General features: G+C 37.0%; 1 protein-coding gene across 2 annotated transcripts in view; it reads right to left on the bottom strand.

The window, feature by feature from the left end:
- Positions 1–9,364, bottom strand: part of LOC145676168 (uncharacterized) — a 14,570-nt gene extending 5,206 nt beyond the window's left edge. Inside the window, exons 1-2 of one of the 2 annotated variants that reach the window (XM_081747073.1) lie at positions 9,267–9,364; positions 433–674 (exon numbers count right to left, since the gene is read on the bottom strand). In XM_081747073.1, the coding sequence (XP_081603199.1) occupies positions 433–627 (195 nt within the window). In that variant the 5' untranslated portion in view covers positions 628–674; positions 9,267–9,364. Of the gene's footprint in view, positions 1–432; positions 675–9,227 lie in introns of both variants that reach the window. The other variant, XM_081747072.1, reaches the window with a different exon arrangement.
- Positions 9,365–15,604: the final 6,240 nt, after the last annotated feature.

The following is a 15,604-nucleotide window of genomic DNA, read 5'->3' as shown; positions in this document are numbered from 1 at the left end:
ATCCCACGAGCACGATGTTGGCAGGGGCTGCGATCGAACACGGATCCTTGAAACTAGAAGTGAGCACTCTACTACTGAGCCACCATGGGCAACTGGTTCGAACAGGCCCACGTAAACAGTACTTTGAGGAATACGGTTTACCACACAGCATTAGATGAGAAGCACATAATGTATGTGCCAAGTAGTTTCAGACTGTATGAGAGAACGAAATATCGGGGAGGTTCCCCATGACTTCTATCAGTGAATAAAAAACATAGATCAAAGAAAGTAGCATTCACTACAAGCTAGAAAGGTATAACCTATAAATATAAAATAAAAAGCAACGCCTGACATATCGATGAACAGGTGAATACCTGTAGAATTAGGATCTCAGAATAAACTCCAACTACAATATAATATACACAGCTACATTCAAGGAAAAATGTTGCTTACCAATTTCAATCTGAGTTTAGAGTTGTCCTTCAACTGTTGTTCAAACTTATGGAAGTCTTCCAATGTTTTCAACGGTAGCACGCCCAAAGAAGCAAAATGGTCGTCATTCTCGTCTTCTTCTGATACAGCCTTACTGCCTAGAATATTATTCACCTTTTTATCCAGATTGTTTACACTGTTTGATAAATCTATCATCCACTGTTGTAGAATACTCCACTGTCGATTCGAAAACGATTCATGTCCTGCAACAGGTAATTTCATTTACGTCAGTGTAAAGTTGAATAAATTGTAACGTTCACAAAGCGTATACATTCCGTGAAATTATATGAGCTACCACTACCCTGTTCCTTTTTAGATTTCTAAGGTATATATATACTGTATATATAGAATAATCTTAGTTTACAATAAAAGTTACACCAGCAACAAAAAGCTTGGTGAATGTAATTACGTAGAGAAAAAAGGGAACTAACAATAAAGAGAATGTATACAACTTTTTATAGAGTGGAAGTTATGTGGTTGAGAAGTGAATCGATTGGCTGCGCAGTTGGTAGCACATCGGACGTATGCTCGAAGGTCCCAGGTTTGATCCCGGGTTCATCACGTAACTTACACTCCTTAAAAAAATAATTTGCACTTACAGGGATTTGGCATATCAAAATCGGAAGGTTAACCGTTATTACGAGAAAAAACATTGTGGCTCTTATTCACCCACATTTTTACCACGCATATTTTAATGGAGCTGACAGGAAAATGGCTTAACCATCCGAGTGACAACAGCTAATAAAGATACTGTAGCCAGGCAAACACAATAGGGCCCTTCAGAAATATGTCTGCCAAACCTGCCCGTTAGAGATTACCAATTAAGGGTCGAATTCGACCAACTGAAGTCCAGCAGAATTCCCCAACACAATGTAATAGTTCAATTTTTACACTATACGAAAAACAAACAAACGTTCTTTGGTTGACCCAGCATAATATGTAATGTGTTCTGTTGAGATTTATCCAATGTATGTGCTTTAAATCTCCAAGTTACAGAGAGAAACACTAAACCTGAGTGACGGCCATATTAGATTTAGTTGACATCTTGGTTTTGCCACACCTGGGAACTTGAAGACATATCAAGAAGTCATTCGGCCCAACTAAAGATTACAAATCAAAGATCAGCTCCGACAATTTTTCTCCCACGTCCCCTCTGGTTCCAATATATAAATAATTGAGATAGTAATAATGAATTGAATACAATTTCTCTAGTCCATTACGCATACAATCCTTAGAGAAAGGGGAAGGTCAAGGATCTTGAAATGCAGCAGCCATGGCCTTATAAAAGGTACTATTTTGGCATTCGCCTGGTGGCACTGAGAAACTAGGAAAACTTCAGTCAAGACGGCTGCCCGGAGCAAGCTTGGTGCCCACGCTCAACCTACCGAACGATGCTTGGGAACCAGACACACTATCGCTACATCATCAGCTGAGTAGTAGTAATAATGAAAGAGATCAGGCTATATAACTTTAAATACGAATGAAACGAACTTTTAATAAGAATGAAAGTAACAAATCGATTAATGGCAGATAATGTATTCTACTGTTCCGTTTTCCTTTATAAAAAAAAAAAAAAAAGAAAAAGCTGTCCACACTAGTATTGAATAAAATGCTACATTTCAATAGTACCAATTCTCGCATAACGTTGCGGAAGTTGTTTCGATTATTAACTTTCAGATATCAACAAAAAAATGGTACTTCAGTACCCGAAGTATTTAAGCAAAGACTCCTGTACTCAGAGAATGAAATTAAATATTGAGTTTAACGTCCCAAAACTTTTCTCCCAGGCTAAGGGAGACGGTGATGATAAGAATGAAATGGTGAAATGAAGAAAGTGGGAGGAAATGGGAGAACCAAGAGAAAACCCTTAAACTTGGTGTTTGTTCACCACAAAGCCCACTTAACGCAAGCTGGAATAGAACCAGGCCCCACGCACAAGAGGTGAACATTATCGCTGAGCCACCGCGGCCACGTACTCAGAGAAGAATATGGCAATATTATATCCCATAAGCCTGTAAGGGTCTGATGAGACAGTCCACAAAATTAACTTAAAAAAAGATGGGTTTATGCGGAGGCGGCTCGGCGTCCTGGATAGGTGCTAGTATAGAGGGTTATAAGGTATTTGTCTCAGACTTCCTTTAATTCTTTTCAAATGAAAGTAAAGCTTTTTTTAAAAAAAAAATATAAAATATTAATAAATTGTAAAACCACAAGCGCATATTAGAATGCCATTCTGTGTCAAACAAAACGATGCTTGCCGAACTACTTGAACGCGTCAGATTATGTCACTGTCAAACAGTATGTTCATATCAAGAATGCCATCGAATTGATGGCGAAAAGACAGGGTCACCCTATGCGACAAAATAGATGAAAACTTGTAACTAATACACAGGGTTGGGCCCACCTGAAAAAAACCACTTTAAAACCCACCTGAGTTTTTGACCTATTTGTTAGTATATTGTTGGTACAACTAACGTGATCACATTGTACAACTAACGTGATCATCAGATTTTAGACTTTCCTTGGGCGAATTAGAGGCTTTCATGTTAAGGTATACAATAACATTCAATATGAGACCTTTATAAAATTCTGAATGCACTAAAGGTTTTTTTTTAAACTTACCTTAGCTTGAGATAGTTATACAACAAATTAATATATGGGTTATGCTTATAGCCTATTTGAAGTAAAATAAGCGATTTTGTACTTTCGAAAATATTTTCCGTGAATAGTATGCTCGTCGACCCCGAGGGACATTATCACTGATACGTTTGACGGGTTTAAGGTCATAGGTGCCGGTACTATTAGTACACATGAAAATACATTAGTAAAACTACTAGTATTATTTCTTACTTTTGATGTAAAACACAAGTTTCTTCAACTAAAATTTGGTTCTCGAACAATAACAGTTTAGTTCAGTCATTTGTTGCTACTCTTCAAATAAGCATTCTGTAGAATCAACACCAGCAATAGCGTAAAAATTCTTGTCAAATTTAAGAAGCTTAATGCTCGGGGTTTCGAAGACTATGTACCGCTTACTATTTCAAGTGCTGAGTTCAACGCCGTGAAAGAGGTGCTCGGGAAATTAAACGCAGAAGGATCGGAAATGAATACTTCAACAATAAAACTGTTTATTTTACGCTTAAGCCTGCCATACGTCCCGTAAAAAACGGGGCAGTCCCGTTTTTGGGCCCGAGTGTCCCGCGTCCCCGTAAATTTAGTCGTGACAGGGAAATGTTTCGTATTTTAACTCCGTTCCATTTCTGCTATCAATATCAGCTTATTCGAAAAGTTAAAAAAAAAAATCTGACTGGCTGGAAATCCTGTAATTAGTGAATGAACAGTGGACTGTTGCAGGTAACAGTTTCGAGGAAGTTATTAAACCACCCTGATAGCGGGCGAAATCCGACTTGATAGCGAGCGAAATTTGCAATGTTACTTTTTCCATTGCATTTTATGGAAACTCGGATAATTTCCGGAACATTAAAAGAAAAAAGATGGCTTTGAGTGTTTCTACATTTACAAACACAGGGAAGATGACTAACCTTTTCTCCGGCAACACATTAGATAAGTTAACAAGAATTATAATCTTTTTCAGAGGCTAGGGTACAGAATTCTGCTTTGGTCCAGGTCTTAGAAAAATGTAAATCTGGTCCTGACAATTACACACGACACAAGGAGAAAAATCAGCTTTTCATCAGATTAAACTGACGAACGTAATTTTGGCAAATACAGCCATGTAAATAAATATTGCTAAACGCGCGAAGAATATTGAAGGCAGATTGTACCACTGATTTAAATAATTTGCATATTGTTTTCCTATAAAGCATTTTTATAGCACATCTTAAGTTTTTAGGCATCTTCAGTCCGCACAATTAATTGCAGGGTACGAAGAGAGAAAAGCAGCTAGTGCTTAGTGAACTTTCGCTTATTATATTCTTGAAAAAAAAAATTGAATCTTTTAGTTTTAGTCTCACGGTTATGCCTGCTATGTTCAAGGTGACGGTGATGAGAAATGAATGAAATGACGGAATGAAGAAAGTGGGAAGAAACGTGAGATTCCCAAAAAACCCACGCACAAGGTGTTTGTCCACCACAAAGCTCACTTGGCGCGAGCTGGGATCGAACTAGGGACCCCATGCACCAGAGGTGAACGCTCTACCACTGAGCCACGGCGGCCTATTATACTTTTGTTCATAACCTGACTACAGTTCATTGCACTGTGTTGGAAAGTTGAGGGGGGATCTGAGGTGTCCGTATTCTCATGGAGAAAATATGGGAAGTTCATTTACGCTGGAAAATGTTAATTTCATATAAAACATTTTGAAACATTTATTTATTTCATATAACATGAATTGTATCTTTGTTTTAAATTAATAGACCCCTTTTGGTATTCATATTTGGCAAACGTCAGTCAGGCTTCTGGATGACTTGATGTATATTTGTTCGTTTGTCTGCCGAGCTCCTTCATGACTAAGCGGTTAGTGTACGCGTCTTCGGCGTGGGAGACCCAGGTTTGGTTCCCGGAGGGAGCTCATGTGGTTCGGATTCCATGTTAATCAGTAGGTCCCGTCTCATATAGCCTCGCTGCTGAAAGGGAGTTAAACACAAATGCAACTCAACTCGTTTGACTGCCTCTACCACACACACTACAGGGTACAACTTCCGGCCTTTTAAGTTAAAATTTTCAGAGTACAAGCACGAAACACACTAAATTTCCTGCATAGATTATGGCGGTATACCAACGTAAAATATCAAAATGGCGGACATTTTTCCAAACAGCGAGTATCCACGGTACAAAGCGCAATTTTCAGTCTTTTAAGTTGAAATTTCGACAGTAAAAGCACGAGTTACCCTAAATTTGCTGTACAGATTATCTCGGGAATCTAATGTAAAATTTCAAAATGACGGCAATTTTTTCAAAAGAGCAGTGAGTAGAAAATTGTTGCAAGTTGTGACAATGACAATCTTCAAATATAAATCACATTTTAACACTTTTAGCCCAAAGACATTGAAACATTTCGAAAAAACCTGAAAAACCCATATGGGCCCAGGTGGGTTGGGCTTTTTCGAAAAAGCCCGGGCCGGGTTTCTTCAAACCCTGCTAATACATACCATATTATTTATTTCTTTAAATGTGCTGTGTAAACAGATTTGTTAAGAGTTATTGTAGCTAAAAAAACTCACTATGATTATTTACCCTGTATTTTGAAAATACAAATAGTTCACCTTTTGCTGGACCTCCTTCAATATCTGTTCGATTTAAAAAACGCAGTGTCGTTCTTAAATATTAGCACGTACCGCTCGGAAACTTCCACAATCCAACGATGCTGTAACATTCCGCTAAGTAATTCCATCATCACTTATGAAACAAATACATCTTCACGTATTATCAAGCATACAAACGACAAATTCTCCATTTCGCACGGTAATTTTCTCAAAACTTTGACTAAAATTAACACATGCCCCCTTTCCCGGTTTCCTATGGTGACTCGATCAGGTAATTTGGAAGCGGATCCATGGTTCACAAACAAATTACGAGCTTCAGTTAGCTTAGTTAGGGGAAGGTTTTAGAACACTGGTCCTCTCACGTGAGTGAGATTCGCTGCTTTCTGTACAACAAATCAATACTTAATCCACACGCACTATTGCCGAGCGAATGAAAGCGCGTTTGAAGCCCCCAGGGCACGTTGCTTCTACGTTTATTACAACTCAATGGAGAGGGAGAGTGTTCTAGAACCTTGCTCCTCACCCCAGAGCAAGCAGGATGGGGAAGGGTGGCTTCGGCACTTTTGTGGCAATATATGTCGGTGTTCCGGGCAGGCGGTTAATACACTTATGTCGTTTGGGTAATAAGAAGTGTCACATTATAGTTTTTGCAGCGTCATGGTGTGTTAAAACGTAAAATCAACTATGTGACGTGTGGAAAAGAAGTAAAAATTCAAAACAAACGAATTCCTCCTCGCAGCGGGCCATTTGTACCCGGGAAACCAGTGAAGCCACTTTGAAAGTAAGAGTTATTACAATTATTTAAGTGTGTTTGAAGGTGAAAATTATTTCGGATGTCTTATGTATTTTTCCACTATCCTTGTTTATGCGTATGCCCCCGTCGCTGACGCGCCTACTCCCTACGGATGCACCCCTCGCTCCGCTCGGTCCCCCTGCTGCGTTCCTGCCCTGACTCGGTTAGATAGCATTCGTGCTTTTAGTGGCCACCTAGCACAAATTAGTTCGTGGTTTATGCATTAGCTCCTCATTTAGTGCATGCTCTGCAAGAAGAAATCGGAAAACGCAATAAATGTGTGAAAATTTGGTAGAGCCGTCTGCTCGAGTAATGCCGCAGCTTTTTGCCCAGTGAAACTGGAGGGGCGTTCCTAGACTTCTCCATTATTTTGTATTAACTTTAGTTACTCCCCTCCATTTTGACAAGACATCTGCAAAATTTGTAGGAGAAATGAGGTAAGGAATGGTAATTTCGAGTTCTTACTACTATTACTACTACCACCACCACGGTAATGAATTTCGAGAACACAAGGAGCGTTGCGGGGCCACTAACCCACCTTCGTTCTCTCGGCAATACTGTGTGAATTGAGTAGGCTATTGCACTTTTTCGTAGGTTTGATAGAGCAGGGATACATCTAAAAGGTAATAGTACTCTGTGAATTAAGTATTTCGATTTTTTGATAGTGGAGGGGAATAATTAAAGTTAAGCCATTATTTGCAATTACCATCGGTATCTTTCCCCCGTTCTCGATTTTAATGAAGTGGAAATCAGGATCAAAAAGCTACAATTACATAAGTATTCAATTAACTATCAATGTACACAAGGGCAAGTTTCTAGATTACTGGTCCCCCTTCCCATTGAGCAGTAATAAAGACAGAAAACAACGTGCCCTGCGGGGCTCTAACCCGCCTTCACTCGCTAACGCTCGCTCGGCAATACTGTATAAGCTAAATGTATAAACTTTAAAACCTACCCAACTACTAATCTATGTTCTACTAATCTATGTGAACTAATTTATGTTCAATCAGAAAGAAAATTGCATTCTATTACTATATTATGATTTCAAAGTTGAATTAATTTTTATATCACAGCATATTATTACTGTTGTCCACAGAGGATTCTTTAAAATCTATATTCTGAACGGTACCATGTTACTTTATTAACACTTTATTATATTTTGAAAGTACGAATAAATGTATGTTTATTTATAATATGTTCTATCAATTAAATATTGTGAAAAAATTATATGGTAACAGTTTAAATTTAAATGTAAGTGGATTTGCTCAACTTGACTCTATTGCTGATATTATAAACACACTAAATTTATAAATGCTAGAAGATACATGTCTCACCATTTTATCAACATTTGCGCATACATATTTATGTTCACAAAATTTGCAAGATACTTACTTATCTTAATATTTTAGCACGTAACATTGCCATACACGACCTTTCATTCTACCTATTTCTCGAAATTCTATACGTTAATTCACGTGTAAAAGAAATCCGAGTTCTTTTTCAGAAATTGTAGTCAGAGTGAGGAGACAGACCGACGTCTATTACTAATGGTGGAACAGGGTTTATTAATAGTACTTCATCTCTATTTCTACATAATCCTAAATTACTTTACAAAATGGTTCCTTTTCATCATTTGTAAATTAGTACTTTGCTAGTTTTGCCTGTTCTTTAGCATTGGGGGCCAGATTTGCACCTACTTTTTTGCGATATTCTATTCCGATGCGTTTGTTTTATGGTTTCATACGTTCAATTACGTTACCAACATGAAATTCAGACAGCGTTGCAGAACGAGCGTTAGCGAATGAAGGTGGGTTAGAGCCCCGCATGGCACGTTGTTTTCTATCTTCGTTACCAACAATTCATTTTTTTTCTCACATAAATCACTCCCACTTTACCTTTCCGTTTAGTATAAAATCCCTACTGCCCTAAAAACATGTGTTCGATACTTTCTTGACTACTTGAACATCACTATCAACTCATCTCTTCCGTAAATCATCCTAATTTTTGCTAGTTTTGGCCCCCCAATTCTAAACAATTACCTTACATTTTAGTACAAATGAAAATGGAACAAAAAATATATTATTAGTTATATAAAGTACAGTCAAAGAATTTTAAATTTTTTAACCTCCAAATTCTTTAAAACCTAGAATTAAATCATAATATATTAAAATAAAGTAATTATTCATATGGTTCTTATAATTTGGAAGATAAAATAGAGAAATGGAAATAAATTCCTTCCCGGGAATTTATAGGCCAGGGAAAAAACCCGGGAATATTCCCATTTTTAAATTCCTTCCCACCGGGAATATTCCCACTGCCCATCACTAATTGTAGCCAATGTTACAAAATATATTTTTACATTGGTTTTATTAACCAATATATTGTAACATCGAATAATGATAGAGATGGACCAGTGATGTTATTTTGAATTTTTTTATTTTGTCCTGATTGTCCACTTCATAGTAACAACTGAAAATAGACAGTAGGAATTACGTCTCATATCAGATAATTAAGATATGTGGGTGTGATTTTACGTATATAAAGACATATTGTGCTGTAGAAACTGATTAATTTTGAATGCCATTTACAAACCAGTAATCTAGAACCTTCCCGTACACAAGGGTATAATGCAAGTAAACATTTACTGCATACGAACATACACTCAAGTATATTTTTCTCAACTTAGTCAAACAATACACGTTTAAAATATAAATTACCTCTACATCTGGATACTTACGTAATTATCTTAATTATCCACTTCTACCTATATACGAACCTTGCTTCTACCTTAGCACCTGTACAAATGGCGACCTGGCGCGAAATTTCTAAAATTGGACTTTTGTGCCACCTGTTGGTAGAAACTAGAACTGATACACTTGCTACAAATCTCCAGCAAGCCTCCGAGGTAAGTAAAATCTAGCAAATGAAAATCAAATTACGACATTTGCGAGTAACTCTTTCAAAAAGCCTGCAGCAGGTGTACAGTGCACGGAAAGTCTAGCAAGTTAAAATCAAATATAATGAAAGACTTGCTGCAAACCAACATGCTATTAGGGAAAGAGCATTGTGTGAACAGAGTGCACATTTCAATACGTATGTATGGCACCACCTTAATTTCGAGGCATGGAAGCCTCTTAAGTACGTTGATCGACCTTTTGTTCGGGATAGGCATGACGAAGGTTATAGGCGTAACCTGTAATTTCCGTATTATAGCGGAGTATTTGTACAAGAAGTGATACCTGTGTGTGTGTGTGTGTGTGTGTGTGTGTGTGTATTCGTTTCATTATTGTTTTCTCTTCTCACATGCAATGTATGGATGTGTGAATTATAACACGTTTAGTGACACATGACATGGGATTGCAACATTGGGATGCATTGCTCGTTCATTCATTCACACGCTAAAGCGACGTTCACCTGAACGATTCGTTTATAAGTGGCAGGTCCTTAACGGTGACGGAACTGTTAGTAACAATTGTCGGTCTAACAGCAAAATGTTTTTCTTTTTTATCCCAAACAGATAATTTACTTTCGCCGATTATAGCGCCATATTATGCATCGACGGAAAAGTGTTGAAGAAACCTTACATAACTTGGGCCGCAGAATCAAAATCTACAATCAAAAATTGGGGTTTTCATTTGAAATTGAAATTTCAAAGTTGACCCTACCCCAGCACCAGAGGGTGGGTCTAGAAAGGCAAGTTTGATTTCGCCAGATAGTTTTTTTGATATTACTAAACACGTGTTTTTGTTTTTCGATTCGAAGTTAAGTTCTTGAGTTATTCCACCGTGTCTAGACTTTTGATTCACTCTGTATATATATATATATATATATATATATATATATATATATATATATATATATATATATATATATATATATATATAAACTAAATGCGTTTTAAGTTGAATTACTCTTAAAATATTGAATTATTTTAGGCACCACTCTAATTGTCTCGTTCCTGTCGGGCCTAGAGAGGAATGGGACAGACTGAAATGATATTCAGAAATAAAACAAAGTGGCGAGAAAAACAGTATAATATATTGCTATACTTAAAGTGATTAAACATTGTGTACTACGCTATCATCCTTCTAAATATTTCAGTTTGAGAATAAGAATAATAGTTCTGCCAATAAAGGTAAACAGGAATCCTACCACTTTCCTGTGTGACAATAATTTTGCTTTTTTTTATTAAATCTAAAAATAGGGTTAAAGCCGAAAATTAGAATTAAAAAAAGAAAATACGCCAACAAAGCAATGCACACGTTATCGTAGTCGAGTTCGACTTTTCTGGGACAGTATGCAGCGAATATGAAATTAATTGAATTACAAGAGGACAAGAATAATCTCTATTCTAAAGGTTACCGTTTAATGGGTGTTATATGCAGAGAGGTTAAGGCAAAACGAATACGAAGACTTCACACGTACTGTTACCTTACCCATGACAGGATAAGTTAATTTCAGAACTATATTTTGAAGCTCAACCGAACTAGTATCTTGCTGTTTACGAGGAACAAATTTAGAACATCCGACTTCGTTACGCATCAATTTCACTTCGCATCCACTGCTCTAAACATTTTAGACAATTCCTACATAATACACTGCACACTTTTTGATGTAAAATTTAAGAAGTATAATATTACTGTTTTCAACATTCACATTAATGTTTTCCCATCCTATTTCGTTCATTGATAGATCTACATCACTAACAGAATTACTACAGGATATATGAACACAGTGTTCGCGAAAGAAAATACTGTCTTCGATTGAGGACTCTGAATTTGTATCAAGCTTCCTATTACTTGTTGTAAATGAATTATAATACCGACACCTCTTTCGCTTTAGCTTTGCAAAGCCTTCTTTTTTGGTTTCATCTTTTCTGCAGTTGGTGTTAGTATTCTTGTTCGACCACTACTCTTTTTCCCACGGTTGGTTTTATTAAGAGGGGTAGGCAGCCTTCGGATAAGGACGGATATTCTTAGTGGTTACTAACGTAGTGGAAGATATTGCTCCAAAATATAACAAATGTAGTTTCTTGGATAGCTAATGTAAGCGAGTTTTCAGGCAGAAACTCTGATGACCCATTGTCCATACCCTCAGATGTGCCAGCAATATTCCGTGCGGTAAGGTTGTCTATAATTTTCGTTGGTGAGACGGTGCGTTTCTGTTCAACGAGGGATTTGGACGGTCATTTACTGAAGATATCAGGTATTAGTCTTCTGTAAAAGGAACACTGTTGAAAGGGTATTTTACAGCCTTTTTAAATTCAGATACGATATTCTATTGTGTCGTAGCACAGGGGTATACCCGTCCTATAAACTCATCAATAGAACGAGGAGAAATAGTTTTTTCTTGGATTATTAATCAGCCAGTCATTGTACACCCGATTGTAATGAGTCTTCAGAGGTCCACAAACCGAAACTTCCAACAGTTGCATTTTGTGACCTCAATTCGAAGAAAATGTTCATAACACGCCATTTAGTAAGCATTCTCTACTTCAATGATATTTACGTGGTTTCGTGGTGTTAGGGGAGGAATATGATTGGATTTTCTTTCGAATATTTAGAAATTTGGTTAATGTGTTCTAAACAAACACCAAATATCTCAACAATCATCCATCCAGTGATCGTTGCTAATGTCAAGCTACGAGGTAGTATTTTCTTCAGGAAGAAATCCTTGTACCCTACTCTCGAATATAGAAAAACTGGAGGAATGCTATTCCTAACTGCATTGAAGGTACACAGGACTGTCACTTGTTCAGCACGTTCCGCTCAAGTTACCTGTCCGACTTGTTTCTGTCCTCGTGAAGATATCACACGTGGCGTTGTGTGTACGGTACGAAATCCAGTTTGATCACAGTTAAAAGTACACTTCAGTGTGAAGTTACATTTCTCATATGCTAACTTCAAATTGTTCAAAAAGTTTGCTTATTGAAGCTGGTACTTCTTGATAAACTTTTGATTCCAGAGATCGCAGTGATAACTAAGGAGGATGCTCCATAAAACCATTAAGCCAGCCATATCCCACACTTTTGTGCACAGTTTAAGATTCTGCCATATTCTTCTTCAAGGCATTTTCGTATGCGTGAGTCAAAGTTCGTCCACACCTCGTTCTATGCACATAGTTCATCTTAATTGCACTAAGGAGAGTTTCCCACAAATTGATTTTCTTCATATATCTATTTGAGTCTTCCTTGTACTTTTTAATATGTCTAGCAAAGGCTGATTTCGATATGTTGTGTTCTCTTGCTACCTCTCGTATACTCTTCTTTTTCTCTATTACTATCTTTACGGCTTGCAGAATATCATTGTTTGCTGTTTGTATGTAATCTAGGTTTATCTTCTTCCACTTCGTGGCATTTTTCTGAAACAGATGTGAAAAATACTAAATAAATATAGCGTTAGGCAAGCGGAAACACAGGAGTTATAATAAAGCTACCTAATGTTTTCTCACTTGTGAGTAGAAAGGAGTGGGACAGTGTCCCAATCCTCCTCAATTCATCATGCCATAATCCTCCCTGTATACCCACTTTTACTACTGTCACTATAAAGCCACGAACTCTGGTATTAGAATCATACAAAAATGTTTTAAATATACTTTCAATACCTAAGTCTCTACTCTTATATTAAATTCTCTACTACCTCTTCATATTGTCAAATATTTTTATAATATACATCTTACATAATAGTTATCAGCAGTGAAGGAAAATTTGTCTTTGCTTCTAAAACCTTGTGCACGTTCAGAACCTGGTAGCAATGCTCATTAAATGTTGCCACCAGATCTCCTAGCAACCACTATGACTTAACACAAATCACGAGAGAGATATATCACTGTCCCACATCTCCAACTTTCCCAAACCTCACACTTTTCCCCTATATTTTTGTCGGCTCCCTGATACGGAATTTTATAAAAAATCCATTAACTGAAAGTGCCAAGGAGCTACATACTTGAGCAAAATTTTATTTTCGGTTTCACAGCGACATCAGTCTTGTGATAAAAGTATAAAACAAAGAACTCTATGTTGCTTCAAGACAAAAATTACCTATAAAACACCATTTCGAAATAACATCATAAGTGAAATTATAACGTAAAGGTATGGCGCATGTTTGTTTTAGCTAAACACCCGCTCGAGGATTATGCCTTCCACGGGGGAAAGAGAAGTCAAGGGTACTGCGAGAAAGGAGTTAGTCATGGTCTAAAGGATTTTTAACAATTTAAAATAACTTTATGTTATAAAGACGCAAGTAAATAGAACATTACGGTCTTTACAATCGTAATCATAGTGACGGTGGAGAAAGGAAATTGTAGAATGAATGACAGACATCATGATGAAAGTATTTGGGTTTACATTTCATCATATTGCGTTGATGAGTGAAATATCTATGAGATGACTTGCATTTGGACGAGACTAACTATAAGATATTGTAAAATGACGGATATAGGTTATTCTTCTCCCTTGGGGGTTGCTTAAAGCTTTAATCAAAGGAAGTGGGAAACTCTGTTAGTTACAAAGGAATTATTGTGTAGAATATGATTTTATGATATTGTGCGGAGGGTGATAGAGAAGAAACTTTCTGATGAGCGGAAGATCTTGATGATTCTGTGGTAAGGAATAATGATACATTGTAAGGAGAAGGAAGAGGTAGAATGACTAATGCTGTGAACGATATTAAAATTGATATGGGCGTTGATGGAATCGGAGAGGAGTGAATGATGAGGATTGAGCATTCCGGACGTATTTGAGGCAAAGTTTTTCTACATGGATCCAAATGTATGGAAAAGTCACGCGAGCATAGAGCTCTGGAACAGAGCTCGGGAGTTTGATGTGATATAGAATTCTGAGTGTGTGATCTTCGAGAACCTTAAGTTTTTGATAAAAGTTAACAGCTGCCAAAACCTAACGGTATGGCCGTAACTAAGCACAGTTCGAAGGATGACTATATAAGTGATCAAGAGTAGTTTTGCAGAAATACTCCAGGTTGTGCGAGTTAGTCGTTTTAATATATTGAGTCGATTATATGTCTTTTTGTTTATGTCCTGGACATAGTCTTCCATCTGAGGTATCTATCGATGGTGTGTCTTAAGTATTAACGGTTTTGGAGATTCAAAGACGACTTTCGTTAAGAGCGGTGGAAGTAAGTGTGAATTACTGTGAAATCTGGAGCGTTTCTTAGGAGGCAGAAATATTATAGTTTCGGTTTTAGCAGCATTGGATTTCAGTCGCCGTTTATTGCACCACAGAACAAAAGTGTGTATTATTCGTTGTAAGGCGTTGTTTACTTAGTGAATAATACGGCAAATTGCAAGAAAAGCTGTATCATCAGCGTATGGAAATAACAATATTTTGTGGGGGAAGAGGCATGTCAACAACATAAAGTAGATATAAACAGGGTGAAAGTAAAGAGCCTTAGATATGCCTGAGTGCATAAATATTGTTTGATATGACTGTTGATTAATGTATTCGTAAGTACGGTGGCCAAACAAGAAATTGTAAATAAAACGGTTATATGCGATTAGAAGGCGAAAATGTAGAGGTTTTAAAAGCAAACCCTAACGCAACACGTCAAAAAATGCCTTCTCTAAATTAAAGAGTACCAGACAGGATGGCTTGGTGGTATTATACTTCTTATGGATGCAGTTGAGGAGACGCAGAAGCTGATCGTTGATGCTAATTTGTGGGCGGGAGCCTGTTGATGGTGTGGTAAAGATGGCAATGAGAAAGATGAACATGAATTCATTTGACGATATTTTTTTCCTAGGATTTTGGTGAAGATTCTGTTGAGCTGTATCGGACGGTATTCTTGATTTTAAAAAACAAGAGAAATTTGGATGATTTCTAAGATTGAGCAGTATTGGTATACTTTGTCTTACATATCGATAGATGTTATTGATTTCAGGGTCATTATAACATTTATGATAGATGACATTAGTGATTTGCGTGGTAGAAATGAAGGTAGTGAGTGCTTTGTGAGTAGGTATGTTGGGTTGAAGATGAATATGTGGTGAATTGAAGTTGAAATGGTCTACAGGATGATAATTAAAATGCTAAGTGAATGATAAAGGTGAGAAAATCTCCTATAATTAGGAAGCAAAGGTTTTAGCTTCTTCTTGGTCTCA

The sequence above is a fragment of the Thermobia domestica genome, chromosome 18 (genome assembly GCF_964235325.1).
Source record: "Thermobia domestica chromosome 18, izTheDome1.hap1.1, whole genome shotgun sequence".
NCBI lineage: Eukaryota > Metazoa > Arthropoda > Insecta > Zygentoma > Lepismatidae > Thermobia > Thermobia domestica.
This window is presented reverse-complemented; position numbering and strand designations above follow the sequence as displayed.